Here is a 20,436-nt window from a genome sequence, read left to right on the forward strand (position 1 = left end):
AACATTAATCAAATTTATAAGTAACTCCTTTTTTGAAACTGTCTTTCTTTCAGTAATTTATAAAATGATGTGTTCCTCCAAAAATTCATGGAAGTTTAGTGCCCAAATCCTCCAGCTGGGTTTATGATTCCACTGTGGAAGTTGCTCCACAAATAGTGAGTAAATAGACAGGGCAGACAGGAGATGAAAAATAGAGACCGTGGCCCAAGCATAGTGATTTTGTCTTGCGTAGAAACAGCAGAAGGAAAAAAAAATCCTGTCAGCATCCTGGATGAGTGCCCTACTCACTGATCGGTTGTGCATCAATTGAAATGGCCACTGAGCTCACTGATGCCACTGGGCACTTACAAACGCTGTCCTCCAGGAAGAACTCACAGCCATCACTAAGAAGGACTCTTGAAGAAAAAAGAAAAAGAAAAAAAAAAAAAAAAAGTAAAAAAAAAAATCTGAACTTAACTGCTCCATTAGGAAAGTGAAGTAACTTAAAGTGAACACTTGAAGATACTTTGAGGGACAGACTTCTGTGAGTTGCTTGGAGGGTTAGAGCACCCTTTATACCTCTCACTGTAAAGTTCCAGAAATAGGGTTTTCTCCTCAAAGCTCTGCTTTAAGACAACCAGCACGTTGGTGGTGGCCATGTTGTGTGAATGATACTGAATAAATTTTCTTTCCTGCTTTTGGGGATTAGAGATGCGTGGGACAAAGAGATCTGGAGGTGTTGACAAAGGTCAGTTTGCTGAAATGCGAATTTCTCAAAAAGCATTGCAGTTTTGGGAATATTCACTTGGGAAGGAGATCGTGGCTCCAGACAGAGAAGCAAAGAGATTCGTTCACTTACCTCAGAACATTGTGCTGCCTCGATAGCTAGGGCATTTGTTAATTTGTGGTTTTTGCATATTTAAAACAAAAATATTCATCCCAAAACTTGATGGCACTCTTTCGCCCTCTCATATTGCAAACTATAAAAATGAGCAAAAATCTTCAGGTTTGCAGATGGCAAAATAGTTTTCTGTCTAGTTCTCTCATTGGTGCATGTTGCAAATTTATTTGCCCTTCTAACTCATATTTTCCCCCTTTCTTTGGATAGCAAGCTTCTTTCTGTCTTTGAAGGGTGAAGAATGAAGCCTTTCAATCTTAAGTATGAGTAAAGGGAAAGTCCAGACCATTGCAGGATGGGAGATGGATGTTATTAGAAGTCCTAGGCCATTGCTTTGAAGTCAGTATAACACCACGTCTGATCTAAAGTTGTGAACACAAACTGCAACCAGGAGTCCACTGCTGAATCTCTTTTTTTTTTATGTCAAAGTTTCTTTGTTTTCCTTGTATTTTGTTTCTGCATCTCTGCCACTACTATATATACTTATTGTGCATTTCTCCCTTACATGTCAGTTTTCTATTTGCTTCCTAAGATCCTTCTGAATCCATGGAGCTAGATGGCAAGAAATGACATTTTTTTTTCCTTAAAAATTTCCCTACATCCTAATGTAGCAAATAAAAAATAAAAAAATAATTAAAAAAAAAAAAAAAAAGGCTTCTTAGGTCTAAGCTGCTCTTCAGCATGTTCCAAAGTGCAGAATTTCACTCAGTTTTCATTGTACTGAGATCTGATTTCCCTAAAGGTGACCACCTTTCTGAGCATCTCCACCCAAACTCATCCCTTCCCTTCCCCAGACCCTTCTCATCCTGCTCCCCAGGGACCTCAGGTCCTCAAGCCCCTTGCTTCCCTCCCTCCCCACATGATGGGCTCCTCACCCAGGAAGATTTTCTTGCCACCTGGCTCAGTCTGAGTGCTTATCCTTTGACCTACTGGCTCCCCCCATCACTGGAAAACAAGGGTGTTCTCTTTTCTTCTTTGACCCCTGAGTGGTCCACTTTGATCCAGAGCTCTACTCTGCCCCCAGTGCCTTGCCCTGCCCAGTTGCCCCTCCCACGCTGCCTGCACAAGGGGCAGAAGGAAGAGTTGCCCCTGCCTTGCTTCTCCCAGCCCTTCTCTCACTCTCCCCACTCTGGTTGTCACCCCAGATTCCTCTCTCTGATGCCTCCCGTCTCTCAGACCATCTCCCCCATCCCAGCTGTTAATCTTGCCTCTTTCTCCAGGCCTGCTCAGGATGCACTATTCCACTTACTGGACGAAGTCCCTTCTCCCCCCTCTCTGTCCACACATCCCTGCTCATCCTCCGTTCCATGCGGTGCAGACAGTAACTGCGCTGCTTTCCAAAAAGCCCAAGGAGTTTTATTAGTCTGATGGCTTTTCCTTTTCTCCCTGGCTCAAATTCGCACCGAGTATTCTTGCAGAAGTGTTCTTCGCCGGAGCTAACAATAAAACTCTGCGTGTGTGCGCGCGAGAGAGGAAGAGGGAGAGGAGAGGGAGGGAGAGAAAGCAATACAACGGTCTGGCAACGTGAGGCGGCATTGGAGAGCTGCTAGACCAGGGAAGCCGGCTAAGAGACACGAGCCCCTTACTCTGGGCTCAGTGTGATCCCATTGGTTCCCGAGCTGCTGTTTTAAAGCAAAGAAGAGCCTGAAGGATTGAACTGCACAGCCAGACGCAGACTCTCAGCCAAGTTGTCAGCACTCTGGGAGGGAGAGAGGCTCACACACACGAGATCGCAGGGTGTCCGCAGCTTGATGCTTGCTTCTTTCCAAAAAGGAAGAAAGGAGAGGGAACAAAAAACAGAGAAGGGGGGAAGGAGCCTGATCCAGTCCAGCAGCCCCAGGGGGAAATAATGGATGTGACCATATCTCAGTTCATCTTAGAAGAATTTGATGTCAACTGCAGCCTCCTGGATTTACAAGAGACTGTTTTAGAGAGTTTCTCTATCTCTTTCCTGGGCTTTCATGGTAGGAATCATTACCTAGCACAGGGCTCAGAGAAGCTTTTTGAGTGCTAAGATTGGGTTTGCTTTGTGATGCAAAGTGTGTCGCTTTTGTGCTTTCTCAACTGCTTCTTTTTCCCTTTCTCTCTCTGTCTCTCTCTCTTTTTTTTTTTTTTTTTCCCAATGCAAAAGGTCCGTACTGCAATGCCACCACTGATCAGATCGGGACCTGCTGGCCCAGAGCCTCAGCGGGGAAACTAGTAGAGAGACCCTGCCCGGAGTTCTTCAATGGGATCAAATACAACACCACGAGTAAGTACAAACTCTTTTTCTTCTCCCGCAAATCTGGTCTTGAGAAGGCACCTAGGGAGATCCAAATGATCTTTTCATTGAAAAAAAAAAAAAAAAAAAAAAAAAAAAAAAGTGCTTTCCTGGGAATTAACATTTCCTCCACATTCCAGCCTGTATATTCAAAATTTCTGCCTGGAATGTTGCAGATTTCTCAGAAGCACAGACTTCTGAACACGGATTCTTATTTTCCTCAGTGTGTTTAGGTAGATTGGGCAAAAATGCTCTCATCAGTCTAAGGAGGGTATACTGTGCTAGCTGGTTGTCAGTGTGTTTATGTGTAGATATATATGTGCCTGAATGTATGTTTTACTGTAGCTGTGCTTGAGCTGTTTGGATTAAAGATGCTCTGGCTTGCAAAGTGTTTAGTCCTAACACTTAAGAACTGTGTTCGACTTCCCGTTTGAGGGGCTGTTTCTGCAAACAGGGACAAACTGGGCTGGAAGTTTATATCTAACGAACAGGAGGCTGAGGTCTGGAAGCTGTTTAGTAACTTCATTGGCAGTTTTCTTAGGAGGCTGGGGTGGCTGCATCATTAGTGCAAGAGAAATGGCAGAGGATATTATGATGCAGATAAAATTCAGAGCAAGGGAGTATGGGGCTCCTTAGAAATCTCTTGGAACTGATGCTCGAGTCTTAGAGGTAAACAATCACGATGACTCACTAAGAATTTATTATTCAGGCTGTCGGACCCAGGCACTCATTTCCTTTCCCTTATCTGTCAATATTGTTCGGACCTTTCATTAAGAGGTTTTCATGTATTAGCTCCAGGTATGTGTATCCCACTTGTTTGTCACTCATTTTTCCAGCTACTTAGGGTGCTTTAGACTGGGGACATTTCATTCTGTGTTTCACTCCTAACTGTTGTTCAGGTGTTGGTAATCTAATTTTGTGTAGTGTTAATTTCATGGGCTAGCAGTAAAAGCATGACCCTGTCATCTTCAACTTTATTTTTTAACCATGGAAAGTGAATTACCTCTTTCCCCAGCTCCAAGCGTCAAAGGTCAGATAACTAGACAAAAGTTCTGTGTATGTGCTATGTAACAAAACCCCCTTCCAGATTTGTTCTTAGGGACCAGCTTCTGTCATCCTCGTCTTTGAGCAAAGTACAGAAGTTACCTCAGAGAACTGCATGATCATCCTCAAATCCTATATTCTCTGACCTATGGTCTTTGCAATAAAATAGGTGGGAAGGGGTGAAGGGCTGGGTTGTGCTGTCTTCAATTATAGCAAATAGTCCACTACCTTTCCAGTCTCAGATGAGACAAAAAAAAATAAAAAATTCTGAGAATTAAGGACAGCTTAGACAAGAGCATGTGTATCACAATGGACCCTAAAAGAACAGCCGTAGAAAAGGTATATCAAAGAAGTACGGGTATTTTTTTACCATTTCCTTTTTTTGGTGGGGGATGTCACTGCCTTATTTTCATTTTTGCAAAAAGAAAGAATGAAGGGGGAAAAAAAAAAAAAGGAGAGAAATGCATTATGGATGATTCTTTATTTATGTCATAAATGCACTGGAGAGAATTTAAATGATTTTCCTGTGCATGGAAGGAAAAAAATCTTTAATACCCCAGTGTATTTTGATGAACTCTGTTAATGCTTTCAGTAGTTCATCACTGACCTGATTTAAAGTTCTTCCCTGATTCCCTCCTTCTCAGCGATGGCTAATTCTTGTATTACAGTGCTAATAAATCTTCTTAAATTCATTATTCTTAAAACAGTGACATGTTAATTTAAATTAAAGAAATCCTGATGAAGTGGGTTTGTAGTAGTAGTAGTTGTTGTTGTTTTGTTTGGATTTGATTTCAGGGGCAATTTTTTTGTTACAGCCTGAGAAGATGGGCATGTTTTTCCTTTGAATATAAAATGTGAATATGCACATTGAGAAAATGTATGGCTGCAATATTGACTCGTAGTACATACTGGTGCCCAGATGCAGTAGTGTGTGTTGCTTGCAATAGAAAACTAAACTACATTCTAGCTACTGGGTTGCAATTGATCTTATTTCTTCCATGTGGGTAGCTCTTCCAAGCTGTAGCAAAGCAAAAGAACAGAAGGACTGTACCAAGATTTGAGACAACTTGTAAAATCAATAGCCTCTTGGGTACTGGTAGTACCAGGTAAATAAGGCTTGGAGAAGCAGTAGGACAGCAAGTTAAGATTTGAAGAGGTGAAATCTCTTTGGTGATCTGAAAGACTTGCCAACTAGTACATGTAGAATATGTCCAGAGTTTGGGGAGGCCAAATACCAATACATGGTCTGACTGCTTTTACTTGCATGGTTTCACCAAGTTAGCTTGTTGAATGACCAGCGGTCCATTGTAGCAGGACTCAGTGTGCTAAAAACCTAGACTGTGTACCTTGTGCTGGTAATAAAAACAGCACAGACAGCTGATTAAAACAAAAAAAGGGAAACAGCTTGAGAATTTCAGAGGTGAATAACACAGGTGTAAAGTCAAGGCTTGGTCAGGAGATGGATTGGAATAGGGTGAGATTTCTGCCTTGGAAAGGTAGTGTATCTTTGTCCTTTTTTTTTTTTTCATTTTGTTGGAGTAAAGAGAGAAATGATTGTGTATTACATTGTACTGAATTGTTTTTTGAGAGGCAATTCAGACAAGTTTAGAAAAAGCAATGCATAATGCCACTTTTCTACTAAGGGTTTATCCGGTTCTGGTCTGTAATTCAGCTGATGGTGATACTGTAAGGAATCCTGTATTTGAGAGCTGTTGCCTGTGAGGAACTGTAACATATTTTTAGTTTTGCTTTCTATGGTTGTTAGTATACTTCTCATGCTAATGAAGATATAGTGAATTTTTTTAGAAATGAAGACCTCAAGGATTCAAAGTTTGTACCAGTGTTGTAAAAGTAGCTCATCATTTGGAGGGCATGAACCCAGCAGAGTTCATCACAGACAAAACCTTTTGCATTGTAGACACCAGAAAATCTGGTCTTGTAAGTGCCTAAACTTATGAAAATCTTATACCAGCCTCAATCGAGCTCAACACACTGCTCCAGAACAAACCAGTCTCCCTCGCTTCTGGTCTTCAAGGGGTGATTTCTTTTCCTTGCCATAGTTTCTGTGCACGTAGCGTATGGAATTCAAGACAAAGCAGCAGGTCTCAACAACACAGATCAACTCACCAAAGGCTTTGCATGGACCTCCCCCTTGCTTGGTATCTGTTTTAGCAATTATTACGCTTTGACCATCACTCCAGTTCAGAAACCCTGAGTCCTCAGATATGGAATGCTGTCAAACCCTGCAACATGCCAGTAGAATTTCAGCAAAGGGTACTTGAGTTAAAAATAAATAAATAAATAAATAAATAAATAAATAAATAAATAAATAAGATCTGGTGCATTTAAAAAAATAATAATAAAATAAATCCTGCTTGCAATTATAAAATAAACTATTTGCATAAAATATTTCCATTTTAACTGCAGAAAAAAAAATTCCTGCAGTGTTGTGCTTGTGTGTCTGTGTTTCTGTGTGTCCCTTGGGAACTACAGAGTGACTCAGATAAGTTTCAGCTGGATTGGTAAAACAAAGTCTGTCAGTCTGTGCGTATTTTTCATCTCTGACACTTTGTTATTTTGTGTTGGTTTGTTTTTTTTCTCCCCTCTTTTTTTGAGAAACAAAGTCATACTGACAAATCAAGATCTGGTTACTGTGCTGTATGACTTGTGAATGCAGGCAAAATGCTCTTTGACCATGGAACCGAAAATGATGCCATCCATTTACAACTTTGCTTTTGGCAGCAAAGCTCTTGTATTAAACTCAAAGGAAAAACAAAACAACGAAGGGGAAAAAAAAAAAAAAAAAAAAAAAGGGAAAAATGTATGTGTTGGTGCAGTGTGTGGCTGTGCACTTGTCTCTGTTCAGGATCTATATTTAGCTAAAGATGACAGTATCATTGCTGCCCTCTAGATGTGTTTATGCTTTGACAGTGTGAAGCTTTTATTTGTGTTTTAGAAAACAGATTAATTCACTTATTAGGGTATCCTCAAGCTTGATTAATTCAGCAGATGGGCAGTAATGAGACTCTTCACTGCTTGCAAAAAAAGGGTGGTTGTACTTAGAGCGTTACAGGCTTAAGTATATCTACTTTAGTTCTTCCTTTTCACTGCGAATTGCCTTTTGCAATGGGGAATTCCAGATGTTCATTCAATAGACAATAAGTGCTGATTCCCATAGCCTTGGCTGCCTGGTTGGGGTTTGTCTACAACAGCCTATGCAGGGCAGGGGTATTCGGTTGTGAGACACGTCCACAAGGGCTGGTTGGCTTGGTTTGCGGTGGTTGCAGGCAGGAGGTGGAAGCACTGGAAGGCTTCTGGGTTGAAGATGAAGATACAAATCTCTGTGTTTACAGGCAGGTATCCACAGCTAAGTAGCTAAACTCTGATACAAGTTAGTGGAGCGCTGTTCACTCCAGGGGATGAAGCCTGGAGAGTTATTCAGCTTAATGTAATTGGGCAGATCAACTCAGTAGTCCATGCAGAATATCTCTTGCCATTTGATATGTCCAGAAGCATCTTGCCTGGTGCCTATCTCCTGTTTCATAGGGTCCAGGGCTTTTGTAGGTTTGTGTTTCATCTTCCAGGCCACATAGGCATTGCAGGTACTCTAAGAAAAATGATATGATGCCTGCATATGGGCAGCTGAATTCATCCCTGGGTGTTTGTTGAGCTGAACTGAACCCACACCTGAGGACTGACATTAGGAGGTCAGCCTGCTTTTGTGATCAAAGTGGACAAAAGGTCTCTATAGCTCTGGATCTCTCTGCAAATCCATATCTCTTTTGGTACAGGAAAGCTCTTTGACTGAGATAGCCACTTCAGATAAGTGTTTTGGGTATTGCACAAAGCATCCTCGTTTTCTCCAGGGACTACGGTGCAGAAAACAGGCACATAAGCACTGCCAACCTCGCATCGATGGGGATTTGGTCCCTCCTTGACTACCCCTTGTTCCAAGGGTATGTACACCACCTTTTCCTTGCTAGCCCTACAACCAGATGCCTTGTTGACAATGGTTTGGAGAGGGCTGGTGACTTAGCAACTGGGCTGTTGTTCAGGTGGACAGAAGTGGGAGAGAGCGAGTCATTGACACAAGTATCACAGCTGCATCTATTGACAGGGCTTACTGTACGCTGAAAGAAAAACTCCTGCAGCTTTTTATCATCTCATCTTGAACAGAGGCTTATAATATTTTGTGTGATGAGGGAAGGGTGAAGAAGTGAATTAATAGCTCTTCTTTTTTTTTTTTTTCTTTTTTTTTTTTTCATGCCCCCTCTTCTGAGAGGGGCTAAAGAGATTATTTAATTTTAAAACAGCAAAAGAGCTAATTTTCATAGGTTAAACACCCATTCTTTTAACAAGATCTAACCTCTGCTGTTTTTCATTACTATTAATTACTGTTCAGACTTCTTCTGGAGCAGTGGTTTTAGCCTGCATATAAAACATGAGCCTTGCTTGGAAATCATCGGTTTTAGAGTCTTGTTCATATTATATGGGTAGAGACCTGTCCCGCTAATTACAGAAATGTGCATTTTTATAAGTGGCTGGCCTAAGGCTCTATTAACATTTTCACTTATGTTTTATCTTGTGTATTTTACTGCCTGAGTACTTCTAATGATTGCATATGCATGGCTTACTTTTTCCTGAGAGATTATTCTGGTTTGATTTCTAAAGGGTGCATTTTTGAAAGCCAAGACCTTTTGTAAAAGATGAGGACCATTTATGCTATGGTGGCCTTTCATCTTTACTGGAGAAAAAGAACATAAAATGTCCATTGGCACTGTCTTGTCAGCATGAGCGGTGATTCCTCGAGGTACAGCTGGATGCAGTGAGGAGTTGCAGCTGAGGTATGGGCTGGGGGAAAGGACAAGGCAAGAGGAGAAGCATCCGAGTCTGAGAGCCAGCAGATGCTGAGCAGTGCTGGTGTGCTGCCATTTGGATTGAAGGGCTCTTTATATATTTAAAACACATTGCTGAGACACGTTTCAAAGGTCAAATACAAAACTTTCTCTTTTTTGCTAAGCAATGTATGCGTATCTTCAGCCTTAGAAAAATACTACTAAGCCCTAAAACTGCTCCTACCCTTTTCCCTTTTCTGTAACCTTGTTAGATGTCTGGAAGGCTTTTATCCCACTGGACTGTTTAATGACTAGAGGAAACTTGGGGTAAGAAAAGTTGTTTTGGAGCCAATTTCAATTATGGACTCGCTACAAAAAGTTAGTAAAAAATGAGTCTGCCATTTTGCAGAAGTCATGTTTTAGCCATCCTGGGGTGACCAACACTGCACTTGCCAATTAGGGAGTCAAGTGAACATGAAAGTTAAAGGAAGGAGATGGATGAGAAACGGAAAAAACACAGCAGAGGAAAAAGAAGGCCGGAATTGGAATTCTGGGGGAGGGAAATAAACATATTTTTAAGCTCGTATAACTTCTCTCTGAGGAGACCAAATCTGCAGTTGATTAGGTCAGCTTGACTCCAATAGAGCTGTATCCAGATTAAGATTTCAACCATCTCTGTTCATTTTCTCTTGCTAGTTTAGGTTGAGCTCGTCCACAAATAAAGCAGTGGGAAACTCTTGATTTCAGTGCATGCACAGATGGGAGAGGCTGTACATTTTTTCCTTAACTTTTTTTTTTTTTTTTTTTTCTTCCCATTGTGAAGCTTAATTTGTGGTAAAAGATCACTCTGATTTTGCAGCTTGGAAGTAGAGTGTTGAAAACAAAAGGAGAAATTAAAATAACTCATCTTTCCTGCTGCCATCATCCTGTGAAATGTGTGATTTCTTCATTGAGCACAGAACAGAAGTTAATTGCATGTAGTAAAATAAGAAGATTGTTAATGTTGCTTCAGACATGTTGAGGACCCTTTTCTTCAGCTAATTAAACAGTGGGTAGAATTTTTGTTCTTCTGCAGTGAGTTACGAGAGGTGGCTTTGCTACGATCCTGTTTTGCCTGGTTGGGTTTCTCCTAAGTTTAGGCTTGATCTTTGAGGCAGACTTGACACATTCCCCAGGGTCAGGAATTGCTGTCACCATTCTGCACCAGGCAGGCCTGATCCTCTGCCAGGGACGGTCAGAGGCCTGATCCCCTGCCTTGTCCTTCAGGGTGCTGATACTGAACTTGGGGACATCATCCAGAGCTGCTCAGAACAGTGACTTGTCGCAGTGAGAAAGCACCCATGGGCCTGTGAGAGGGTTCTGAGCCTCATGGCCTTCAGGAGGGTCAGCAAACAGGCCCTGAGCATCTTTTTTGGAGGTTTCTGTGACCCTCTTACTGAGGAAGCTGCCCCACACACCTCTCCGATGCATTCTTGAGTGAGCTGTTGTCTAAAATGACAGCAGCAACCAGCTGGCAGACAGATGGATTGAGGTTCGGTCTCTTCCCACAATATAGGAATCAGACAATACTTGCACAATCGTGTGCTTCTGGGGCCAGGGGAGGAGTGGAAGAGGGAACAGATCACAAGCACGTTGGAAAGGGGAAGAATCAGATGCATTACAAGAGGAGACAAAGCAGAGATTTTTCATCTCACAACATAAAAATGGCCCACATGGCTAGATCTAGCGTGGGGCCTTTCGTGGATGTGGGCTTTCCTTCATTATTCTCCCTCATGACCGGTTTTCATCCAGCCAAGCTGTGGAAGGGTGAGGTCTGAACACTTGCAGGGGAAGGAGCGACCAGGCTGTTCCCTCCAGTCACTGAGCCCTTGAGACTTGCTGTGACTCCCTGGGCTTTGGCTTCTGCGTTTGTTGCCGCAAAACCTCAGGGAGTGTCACTGAGGGAATTCCGCTGAAGGGATGGTCACCCGTAATTCTTCCTCTCAGCCACAGGGTGTCACTTAAAGTGCAGGTAAAGTAAGTGTCCACAAGCATCTGCACTGAGTCACTTGGGGGGTGGAAGTGATGGATGGGGGTGAAACAAAACTGGTGTGGCTGGTGGGCCTGGTCCTGGTCCTGCTGTAATTCCTGGCAGTGCTGCCTCTGCAGCTCCACATCCTGCTGGGTGGTAAAAGAGATGGACTGAAGTGAAGTGGGGACAAGGACACTGTGGAGGAGGAGGTGGAGGATGCTCAGGAAGGAACCCTGCTGTCCTGCCTTTGTGGAGCACTTGCTAGGCAGTGGGATGCTGGCTGAAGGAACATGGTTGGTGGTGGTTTCACCAGGGCTGCTCTGAAAGGCTAAAGGAAGGGAAGCACTAAGCTTTGTTCCCAAGCAGGTGTGTATTGTGTTAGAAGATGTGGAGCTATGCAAATCTTAATGTAGCCATTCAGTTGTGGAGCACCTCCATGAAAAGCAGGCAATGAAAACCTACATTTGGATGACAGAGGAATTCTTCCTTGTAGACACCATGTTCATTCATAACTGTACTGTTTCCTGTTGCAGTACAATCAGCTGGATATTTCCTGCCAGAGTCCCCCAGCAGGGACTGTTAGATTCCCCCTATAGACCCTCAGGTGCTTGGCAGATGCTCTAGGTTCTCCCTCCTCACAAAAATAACAGATATAGTAAATGTGGGACAATGCCTTCCTCAGCTGTGACTGCTCAATTTACCTGTTGCTGATGAGAGGGGTGTTCTGCAGCTCAGTGAGCACACTGACTGGATTTAAGGTGTTTCTTTTTCATAGAATCATAGAATCACAGAATGGTTTGGGTCGGATGGGACCTCAAAGCCCATTCAGTTCCAATGTCCCTACCATGGGCAGGGACCCCTCCCAGCAGCCCAGGCTGCCCCCAGCCCCATCCAGCCTGGCCTTGGGCACTGCCAGGGATGGGGCAGCCACAGCTCCTCTGGACAACCTCTACCAGGGCTCACCTTTCCTTCTGTGTTCCTCAGTGGCATGGAAGTGTCTTTGATGTTCCTGTAATGGTGAGTCTTTATGACTTCTATGGTTTGTAAGGACAGTACTTCAAGTTGTGTCCTCATCCCAGTAAAGTTCACAGACTGCAAATGCCATGCAAGACTCTGCTTACAGTCTGCTATCCCATGAAAGGGAAACTCTTACTCAGTTTTGGACTGCAACATAGCTTATGACTTGACATCCAGCTTATAACAGCCATTCCTTAGTAGCTTGCAAAGGCAACAAGGACTATGGTATCCCATTAAATTGGAGGGGAATGTATTTTTGTAGATATTTTCCTTTTTCAGTGCAGTTTAATTCCTATCAGACATCACTCATGGAGTTTGTAATCAGTAGCTCTTGGGACAAATTCCTAAAATCAATAAAACTCAGATTGCTTTATGCTGACAAAGGTCTGCAGTGCTTGGAATACCAGAGGGCCAGACACTGCTCCGTTTGAGATTTGTGAAATAAGAAGCAATCTATTGAAGTGAATGATAAAAACAGAAACTGGTACAATGTTTCAAAAAAGAAAAAAAACAAAAAAAAAAAAAAAAAAAAAAAAAAAAAAAAAAACAAATCTCATGAAGCATTTTCCTTGGAAAAAAATGGAAGGAGGAATAACCATACCCAATGTGCCTGCATTGTCCAAAGCCCCTGGTGGCTGGAAAGCACTGAACACACAGTGACATGAGGCTGCATGCAGTGCTTTATCCTCCTGAGTCAGCTGGGGAGCAAAGAGAGATTTGGAAGATTAAAAAATGCTATGAAAATGAGAAAGTCAAACTAGGAAATGACTTTGCTAGTGCACTGTTAACTAAACTTAACTAAGCTTAGATGTGAACTCTTAGTGACTCTTTTTCTCACTGCTGGGAGTATTAATGTAATTATTGCTGAATTATGCCACTAATACCTGAAGCATCAGCACTTGTGTATCTTAAAGTACATGATGAGCAGTCATTCCTTCCAGAATCTTCAGGCTTTCCACCTCAATTGCCACTTTTCAACTAGAGCAGCTAAGGCAGAGTTTGAAAGTGAAGAGTATTCTCAAGGATCCTGGTTTCTGCACTGATCTTAGTACACTTGACAGACCACATGCTTTGAGCTCTGTTTGGAAACCGGTGAGGTCAGCAGGTATTTAATTGCTGGAAATGGATTTCTAGGTATCATAAACTGCAAGGTTTTACATAGTCATGCCCTTGTCCTCTGAGCGGTGTGGGAGACAGGTAACACTGCCACCAGCTCACAAGATCTCTGTAGCGTTAATGTCTTTCATTGTTCCTTATCAACACTTTGCACTAAAGCCAGAATGCCATGGATCCATATTTGGTTCATTTTGGCCATCTAGTTTGATCTGAATTTCCCACTTCACATAAACTTCACGTGTAAATGCACCCACCTGCCCCACTAGTATGCCAAAAATTCATATTTCACAAATGTCTGCCTCGTGTCAGGCCTCTCTAAAAATGCACATTTCCACCTGTCAGCTTGTGGCACTGCACCAAAGTTGATTGTGACTAAGGAAGCCTTCTTTCCAGCACTAAAATAAGAAGGGTTGTGGGTTTGTTTTGTTTTGTTTTGTTTGTTTGAGAAGTGAGGGAACAAAGATCTTCTGGATCCTCATTCTACTTCAAATAAAGCCTCCTCAAAATGGACAGGAGCGGATGCAAATGTAGGTACAATGGTGCACTGCATTATCCAGTCCAACCCAGAGGTGAGAGGCTGCAGCACTCTGAATGCTGATATTTGCTGCAGGTTCCTATTTTTTCTTGGGAAGGTCTAAAATATCACCACCAACATTTTTTTTCGTGTAGTTAAGTCATCCCTATCTACCTACAAAACCATTCTCATCCTGGCTTTGTCTTTTTCATCCTAATCTCTCCATAACCCCTTCCTCTCTCAGTTCTCCTGTAAAATAAATTCTGGCAGCAATAGTAATAGCAGTTTTATGCTCACACAAGAGCCATTTTATACTTTATTTTATTCCTCCAGCGAATGCTAAGGGAATAGAAGGATCTGTGAGCTGCGCTGGAAAGGCGAGTCTGTCAGAAGAGCAAAGGCATCATAGTAGTTTGTTTCAGTTTATAAGGCCATGTAAGTATGTAAAATGTTCTCTTGTAACTGGAAACGTGATAAATAATTGTTTAATATTTCAGCAAATGGACGTAAAGTATTTATTAGAGATCCTCGTTTTACTGATTCTCTGCTAGATTTCAGCTGTAATCCATGACTGAGTTGCTGTGATTACATCAGCACACTACGGACGAGCACAAGTAGAACATTGCTTTTCAATTACAGGGCCTCGAGAGAATTTGTGGTGCTATTTTCTCATCACTTCTTCAGCTGCTTAGGTAACCTGAATGTCTTCAATGCGTTACCTCTCCTAGGTGCTCTATCAAAACCCCATTCCTGGTTCCCCATTCCTTGCAGTAACTGGACCAGGTACTGAAGGTTAATTGGGCAGACACATGAATGAGCCACTGATGCTCTGGGACCATATGGAAATCAACCATGTGTGAACTCAGCTTCTGATATACTTCAGCTACAATTCCCTTTCTTAAATCTAAGGGAAAGAAATTCATTCAATTTTGGTAAGTCAGACATGTGACCAAGTCCTTGGGTTCTGGAGTAGTTTTGAAAACTCTACTGTGATTTGACCAGCATCTTCTAGAAGTGAACTGTTTTTAGTGATTTTGAGTATACAGCTAAGAAAGTCCTGGCTTTGCTTGGTGAAAATAAGCATGGCGTGACAACATGATGTACTGCAGGCTCTCTACTTCTCCTTCTAATCATCTATGGTTTTGTGCAATCCTACAGATTTCCAATGGCTCCTTCTGTATTCTCTATCATCCACCTCTTGTTCATCTTAGACAGCTGTGGCATGGCACTTAGTGTTGGTGTTTCTTTAGTTTCTAAGACACTTGAGATGTAAGCAGAATATGCAGATTTTTTATCCCATGATATGTAACAGAAAGAGGGGGCTCAATCTCTTGTTGGGAATCTAGGTATCCTACATATTAATCTATGTAATTGTTCTCCACCACTTTACTTGCTTTAGTTCATCCTTTGCTTGATTTCTGGGGAATTAAGTGAATCGCACAGGGCACTGACCTTTGCCTAGTTGCCATGTTACCTTAATGAAAATCAGCTGGAAAAGGCAGGGCTAATTGCTTAGATTGAATCCTGAAATGTTGATGACTCATTGATGGCTCATTCAGGATAGCAGACACTCAAGGTAGAAGGACTGGATAAAAATAGCTTTCTTGAGATTAAGTTAAACAGTTTAAATGCTGAAAGTTTCAAATGTTTAGGTCTTAAGTGTTGCATAACACTTGCTGGAAACTTGAACTCTGACTTTGGTATCCACGTCCTCTTCCATCTTGAGGTAAGAGCAATAAACCTGCTGTCCAACTGTCAGCAGAAAGCAGCAGTGACTTGGTTCCAGGTGTCCCTGTGACAAGCCTGGAGCATGTATCCAAGCAGCAATGTAAATGTCTAGCGCAGGAGTCCCTGACACATCTGGAAGGTGACACCTTCTGAGGCCATCTGGGAACACACAAGCTATTCTTCAGATTTTAAAGGTTTCTCATCTTGCTGCGACTGACTGGTTTCCAGGGCTAATTTATTCCTCTTCCGCTAAGGGGAAGGAATTACAGAAGGTTGCAGGAAAAGTGGAAGTATCAATAAAAAAAGGATAGCACCAAAAAGACTGGCCAGTGGAAGAGCAGAGCATCAACCAAGAGGACTGGGAATAAAAAGGGAGATGAAAGTGAGCAAAGACGGAGGCCTTGTGCCTGGAAAAAAAACAAAACAAAACAAAACAAAACAAAACATGAGTTAAGAGTCACTGTGGGAATGGGTGAAGGTGGAGTTTCCGCAGAAGACTTTAGTGAAAGAGTTAAGTGATTTTAGATGCAGAAATGACAGATTGTGCAGAAGTAAGCAGCGGCAATGAGTTCCTAGACAAGTGTTGTGTTGTTGGAAGGAAAGATGGCCTCAACCTTGGGTGAGGAGTAGCTCTGAAATTGGTGCTGTCAAAGAATGCAGTGTGTGAACCCAGGTGGAGGGAAGGGGTAAACACTAGGACACACTCAGAAGGCATTTGTGGGGAACCACTGGAGTGCCATGTGTGCCAGCTGTGAGACAAAAACCAAAATCTCAGCTGCCACCCCAAAGGACAACAGGTGAGAGAGGGGACTTGGTGATTAAACCCTGGAGATAAAGAATAAATGTGATACATGCTGTACTGCATCCAAGGCAGGCAGAATGAAATAGCAGGCAGTTACCAACAGAGAAGGGGGGGGTAGGAAAGAGAGAGAGCAGGGAGAAAATACCAGAGACAAAATAGCTACCTTGCAAATGAGGAGATGTATGCCTTGATTTCTAGCATTTTTGGCTTAAGTGCTTCCTCTGTTTCCATGCGTTTGTGAAAGAGTTGTTCATTCACTGTTTTTCTTAATGATCTTCTCTTGCTGCCTCTCCTCTGCCTTTCTTGGCCTTGGGATTGGTGGGCAGGCAGGCAACAGGACCACAGCCTCATGCTAGAACCCTTTTGGTTCTGATTTCATTGCCTCAAAAGTACAGCTTTTACTGAATGCAAAGACCTGCCATGGCTTGCTTTGGTCTGCCCAGGACATCACTGGCACGTGGGGTTGTTCTGGTATGTGGCCACAGTCAATAAACAGCATTTGTCATTGTGCCTGTTTGAAAGGGATGGTAGTAGGATTATTTCACCTGCAACTGTCAGACCAGACAGAAAATGAGACCTGCTTCACACCCTGCAATTGACCTCAGGCAAGCTGCTTCAGCCTCCTGTCCTTTTGTCTTGCCCTTTGTAAAGAAACTCCAATAAATCAGGAACTCTGAAGCCTTACAACTCTTTAAAGACCTCTGTCGTGCCTTTTTGGTTTACAGTGCAAGAAGTTCTCTGATAATGTATCACCTCTATTCATCAGTGCCATTAATTTCTCTGGGGCTGAGAAGGACAGTTTTGAGGACAGAATCTGTGTTTTACAGTCCTTTATAAGAGCTTTACTACTAAGGTTTTTGGACATACAAATACTAAGTAGACTGTCAGATTTCAGTATCTCAATATCATTGTCTCCAAGGCTCTCTTTTAGCAGTAATGTCTTTTATTCTCGACAAGAAAATGTGAAGTGAACAAAAAGCATCCCTTTGTGTGATTATCTGGGAAAACTGATTTTTTCTGATTAACATCTTCAGAGTTGCAGAAGTATCTACAAGCTTGGATAATCTGTGTGATCATTACTGTTGCCAATATATTCCTGTGTTTGACCATCTACTTTTACAGTTAATCTATAGCCCTTTATTTTCACGCCTTATTATCTTGGTGCAGATCTGCTGGTCTCTAGCACCTGCAATTTTTCTGTGCGCCAAAGGAAATGCTTAGTTATCAAAATCACATTTCTTCAGCTATTTGGTGCTCTACTCTGCAATGCAGAGTTGTTTCCTAGGCTACATTTGCTACTATAATACATATTCTGTTGTCAGATATCCTATCCGGTGGGTTTTGCCTCATTCCTTGATCTAGTGAAGATAAATTATTGAACTGTCTTGCTTTATCAGTGGAGAATGTCTTCACTTTCCACGAACTGAGCTCAGTTTTGCAAATGATTTTTTTTTCTGCAAATCCATTTCAGATACATCACTCAACACTGTAGCACAAATGAAGAAGAGGAATTCAAGCTCTCAGGTGGTGATGTAGAAAAGGCAGTATGTTAAAAGAAAGCAACTTTTGATCAGGCTCTGCTTGCCTTTTTGTGCTAAAACCAAAGTAAGGGTATGTTGATTCTCTGAAGGCTTGTTGCCTGTTTGATACACCAGCCCTATTAGCTTTTCACTGTGCACTGCGAGGTTTGGATCTGTCACTAGGACAGACATTGCTCATACCAAAGCTGACAATCCTGTCTCTGTCTGTCCATCCCAAAGTCCAGTTCACAGGCACTCATCAGTTTACAAGCCAGCTTCTGGTTTGCTGCAATTACAGCAAGTGTTTGCTTTTAATTAGGGTCTTTTGGGTGCCTCTCATTAATGGTCATCTCAGCAGTATGTGCTCTGGGACAAGACAAACAGCTAGCACTGGTCAGTTTTACAGTTGCAATCCTTATTCACGAATGGCTATTATTAACTCTCCAACTGTTCAACCATCACATCTATTTATATTGCCAGCAGTGACTGAGAAGAGCTAATTACAGAGATTATGCAATTTGGTCGTATATTATACGTATAATTTTGTAATGAAGGGGTAGTGCTATTTAGAAGCTGTTCTCATAAGCCTCCCTTTGACTACAAAGGTCTGGCAGGAAGCTTTGCAAGAGAAACTTTACATAAAATGGTTATTTAAGAGTCAGATCATTGACAGGGAGAAAGATCTTGAGACATTACTATGTTCTTTTGGAAGCAAGTGCTAATATATTAAAAATCTTCTTTATGGATAAGTAGCTTTTAGCTCCAGTACTGGTAGTGTCCTGAATGCTTAAATGGATCTTATGAATACATGTAAATGTAATTGATCCTTTGCAGTTTTTAAGAACTGATTTCTTTTTCCTTTTTTTTTTTTTTTTTCTTCAAGATCAAGCAGGCAAGAGATTTTGTTGTTGTTGTTGTGCCCTTGTGGTTTTTGTCATGCTGTTCTTTGCAGTATTTTTTCCCCATTTGTTTCTTCCTGTATGGGTAAGATTATTGATGATTGTTGGTAGTAAAAGTTACCTTTGTTCTGCTTGCACCTCCCTAGTGCCTAGGGATCAGATCTTCAGTGGGCTCAAGACAAACTGTTGAAAATATGTTCTTCCCCTTGCAGCTATTTGAAGGCTCTTTAAAAAGGTCTTAGCAGGAAAGAGAAAAGGATATGGATTATGGAATAAATGTGGAAAAATCCATTCTATCTTTTTTTTTTTTTTTTAATTCTAAAAGGTTGGAAATACAATTATGGGGACTGCAGGAGGGTTCAGGACAGAGCACAGCATGTTGTCCGGGGGAAGGGCTTGCAGAGCTCTGAGCAATGCGCTGGGGCATTTGAACAGTATTTGCAGATTGGAGTTTCTGTGCACTCTATGCAAGCTGATTTAATTCTCAGTGGTATATCCTACCTTGAACGTGGAAGATTGATTATTTCTCCAAAGAACCGTGCAAGGGGGTAGGTCTACTTTGTAACTCAGAGGTGTGAATTAAGTTGTTGACTTCTAGAGGTGCACCTAGGTTAGCTTGACTCAGTACCACGAGCATCACAGCTGTAACAGCACCACCTCCAGTTTCTGATGCTCAGGCCTAGCAAGGATTGAAAGGCAGGGATGTCAACACCTGGATAAGCTACTGCAGCATCACTACCCAGTTCAGCTTGGTTGCATTCCCATTGCTTCTCTGTAAATATTCCCTATAGTGGTGATTCTCACATGTTGTGGTAGCATGGAGGCAAATAGTGACCTGGGCATGAATTTTAAGTGAGTTATGAGTGTTTAAAATTCAACACCTTATCTATTGGTAAATGCATTACCTGGTTTTCAGCCTTCAAAAACAATCAGGATTTGGTGTGCTGGCATTTTTATCCCTTAGCAGCTTAGTGAAGTCATATGGAGAAATTCTCTTTGCATGCAGCACGTATCCTTTCCCAAAATAGGCACCAGACTAAATTGGCTTGTTATATTTGCCTTAAGTTCTAGGTTGGTTGTCTTACTTCAAAGGATTTCAAAACTGATCTTTCTTTCATTGAAACAAATTCACTGATCTGTAGTAATTATCTTCATTCACTGCAAAGATTTTTACACTTTCCTGGAGTTTCTGAAATCACGTCCTATTTAACACAGTCCTTGAAACTCCACAAAGCTGTAAAAGCTGAATATGTTTCTACCTTCTCTAACTTAGCTCTAAAGGTGAGGCTCTCTCAGTTTTCAGACAGTCTGCTGCTACCAGCTGATCATCTAGGGATGATGCCATGACATTTCCAGGCTTTCCTTCACTAACTGCTCTCCATTCAACTTGAGTTTCCATTCGTTCAGCAGCATTTGTGAATCCACTTCCCTCACAGATATTGCAGGGCAAATTGTCTCTATGTTTATACTGATGTTAAATAGAATATTGGAAAAGGGCAGCTGATGAAGCTCTTTCTGTTCAGTATTTTTCTCCCCTGTAACCAAGTAGGGCTGTCCTAAAGGTCTGCTGAACGTAGGCACTAGCACTGACATGTAACTGCATGAACTGCTTACTTCTGTTGATCTAGAAGTTTGATTTGGTCACACAACAGTCTTCTGAAAGCTGCAAAAGTGTCAGTCCTATTATATGGCCCACAAAATCTTTCTGCAAATGTGTTATGTGTAACTCAGCGTTTAAGTTCTGAGATTGGTTATTTTGACTGATCCCAAGCAACAGTATTTCAGGAAGGGAAATGTGTAAGTGGACAGTAAG

At 41.9% G+C, this 20,436-nt stretch overlaps 1 protein-coding gene across 3 annotated transcripts in view; it reads left to right on the forward strand.

Moving 5' to 3' along the window:
• CRHR2 (corticotropin releasing hormone receptor 2) overlaps positions 1–20,436 on the forward strand; it is a gene marked incomplete at its 5' end in the record, with an annotated part of 157,536 nt that overhangs the window by 46,996 nt on the left and 90,104 nt on the right. For 2 of the 3 annotated variants that reach the window (XM_084282309.1, XM_084282310.1), the window contains one exon: positions 3,009–3,128. In XM_084282309.1, coding sequence (XP_084138435.1) covers positions 3,009–3,128 — 120 coding nt within the window. Of the gene's footprint in view, positions 1–2,726; positions 2,842–3,008; positions 3,129–20,436 lie in introns of those variants that run through there. The other variant, XM_084282311.1, reaches the window with a different exon arrangement.

Source organism: Netta rufina, assembly GCF_964035555.1.
Source record: "Netta rufina genome assembly, chromosome: 2".
Lineage (NCBI taxonomy): Eukaryota > Metazoa > Chordata > Aves > Anseriformes > Anatidae > Netta > Netta rufina.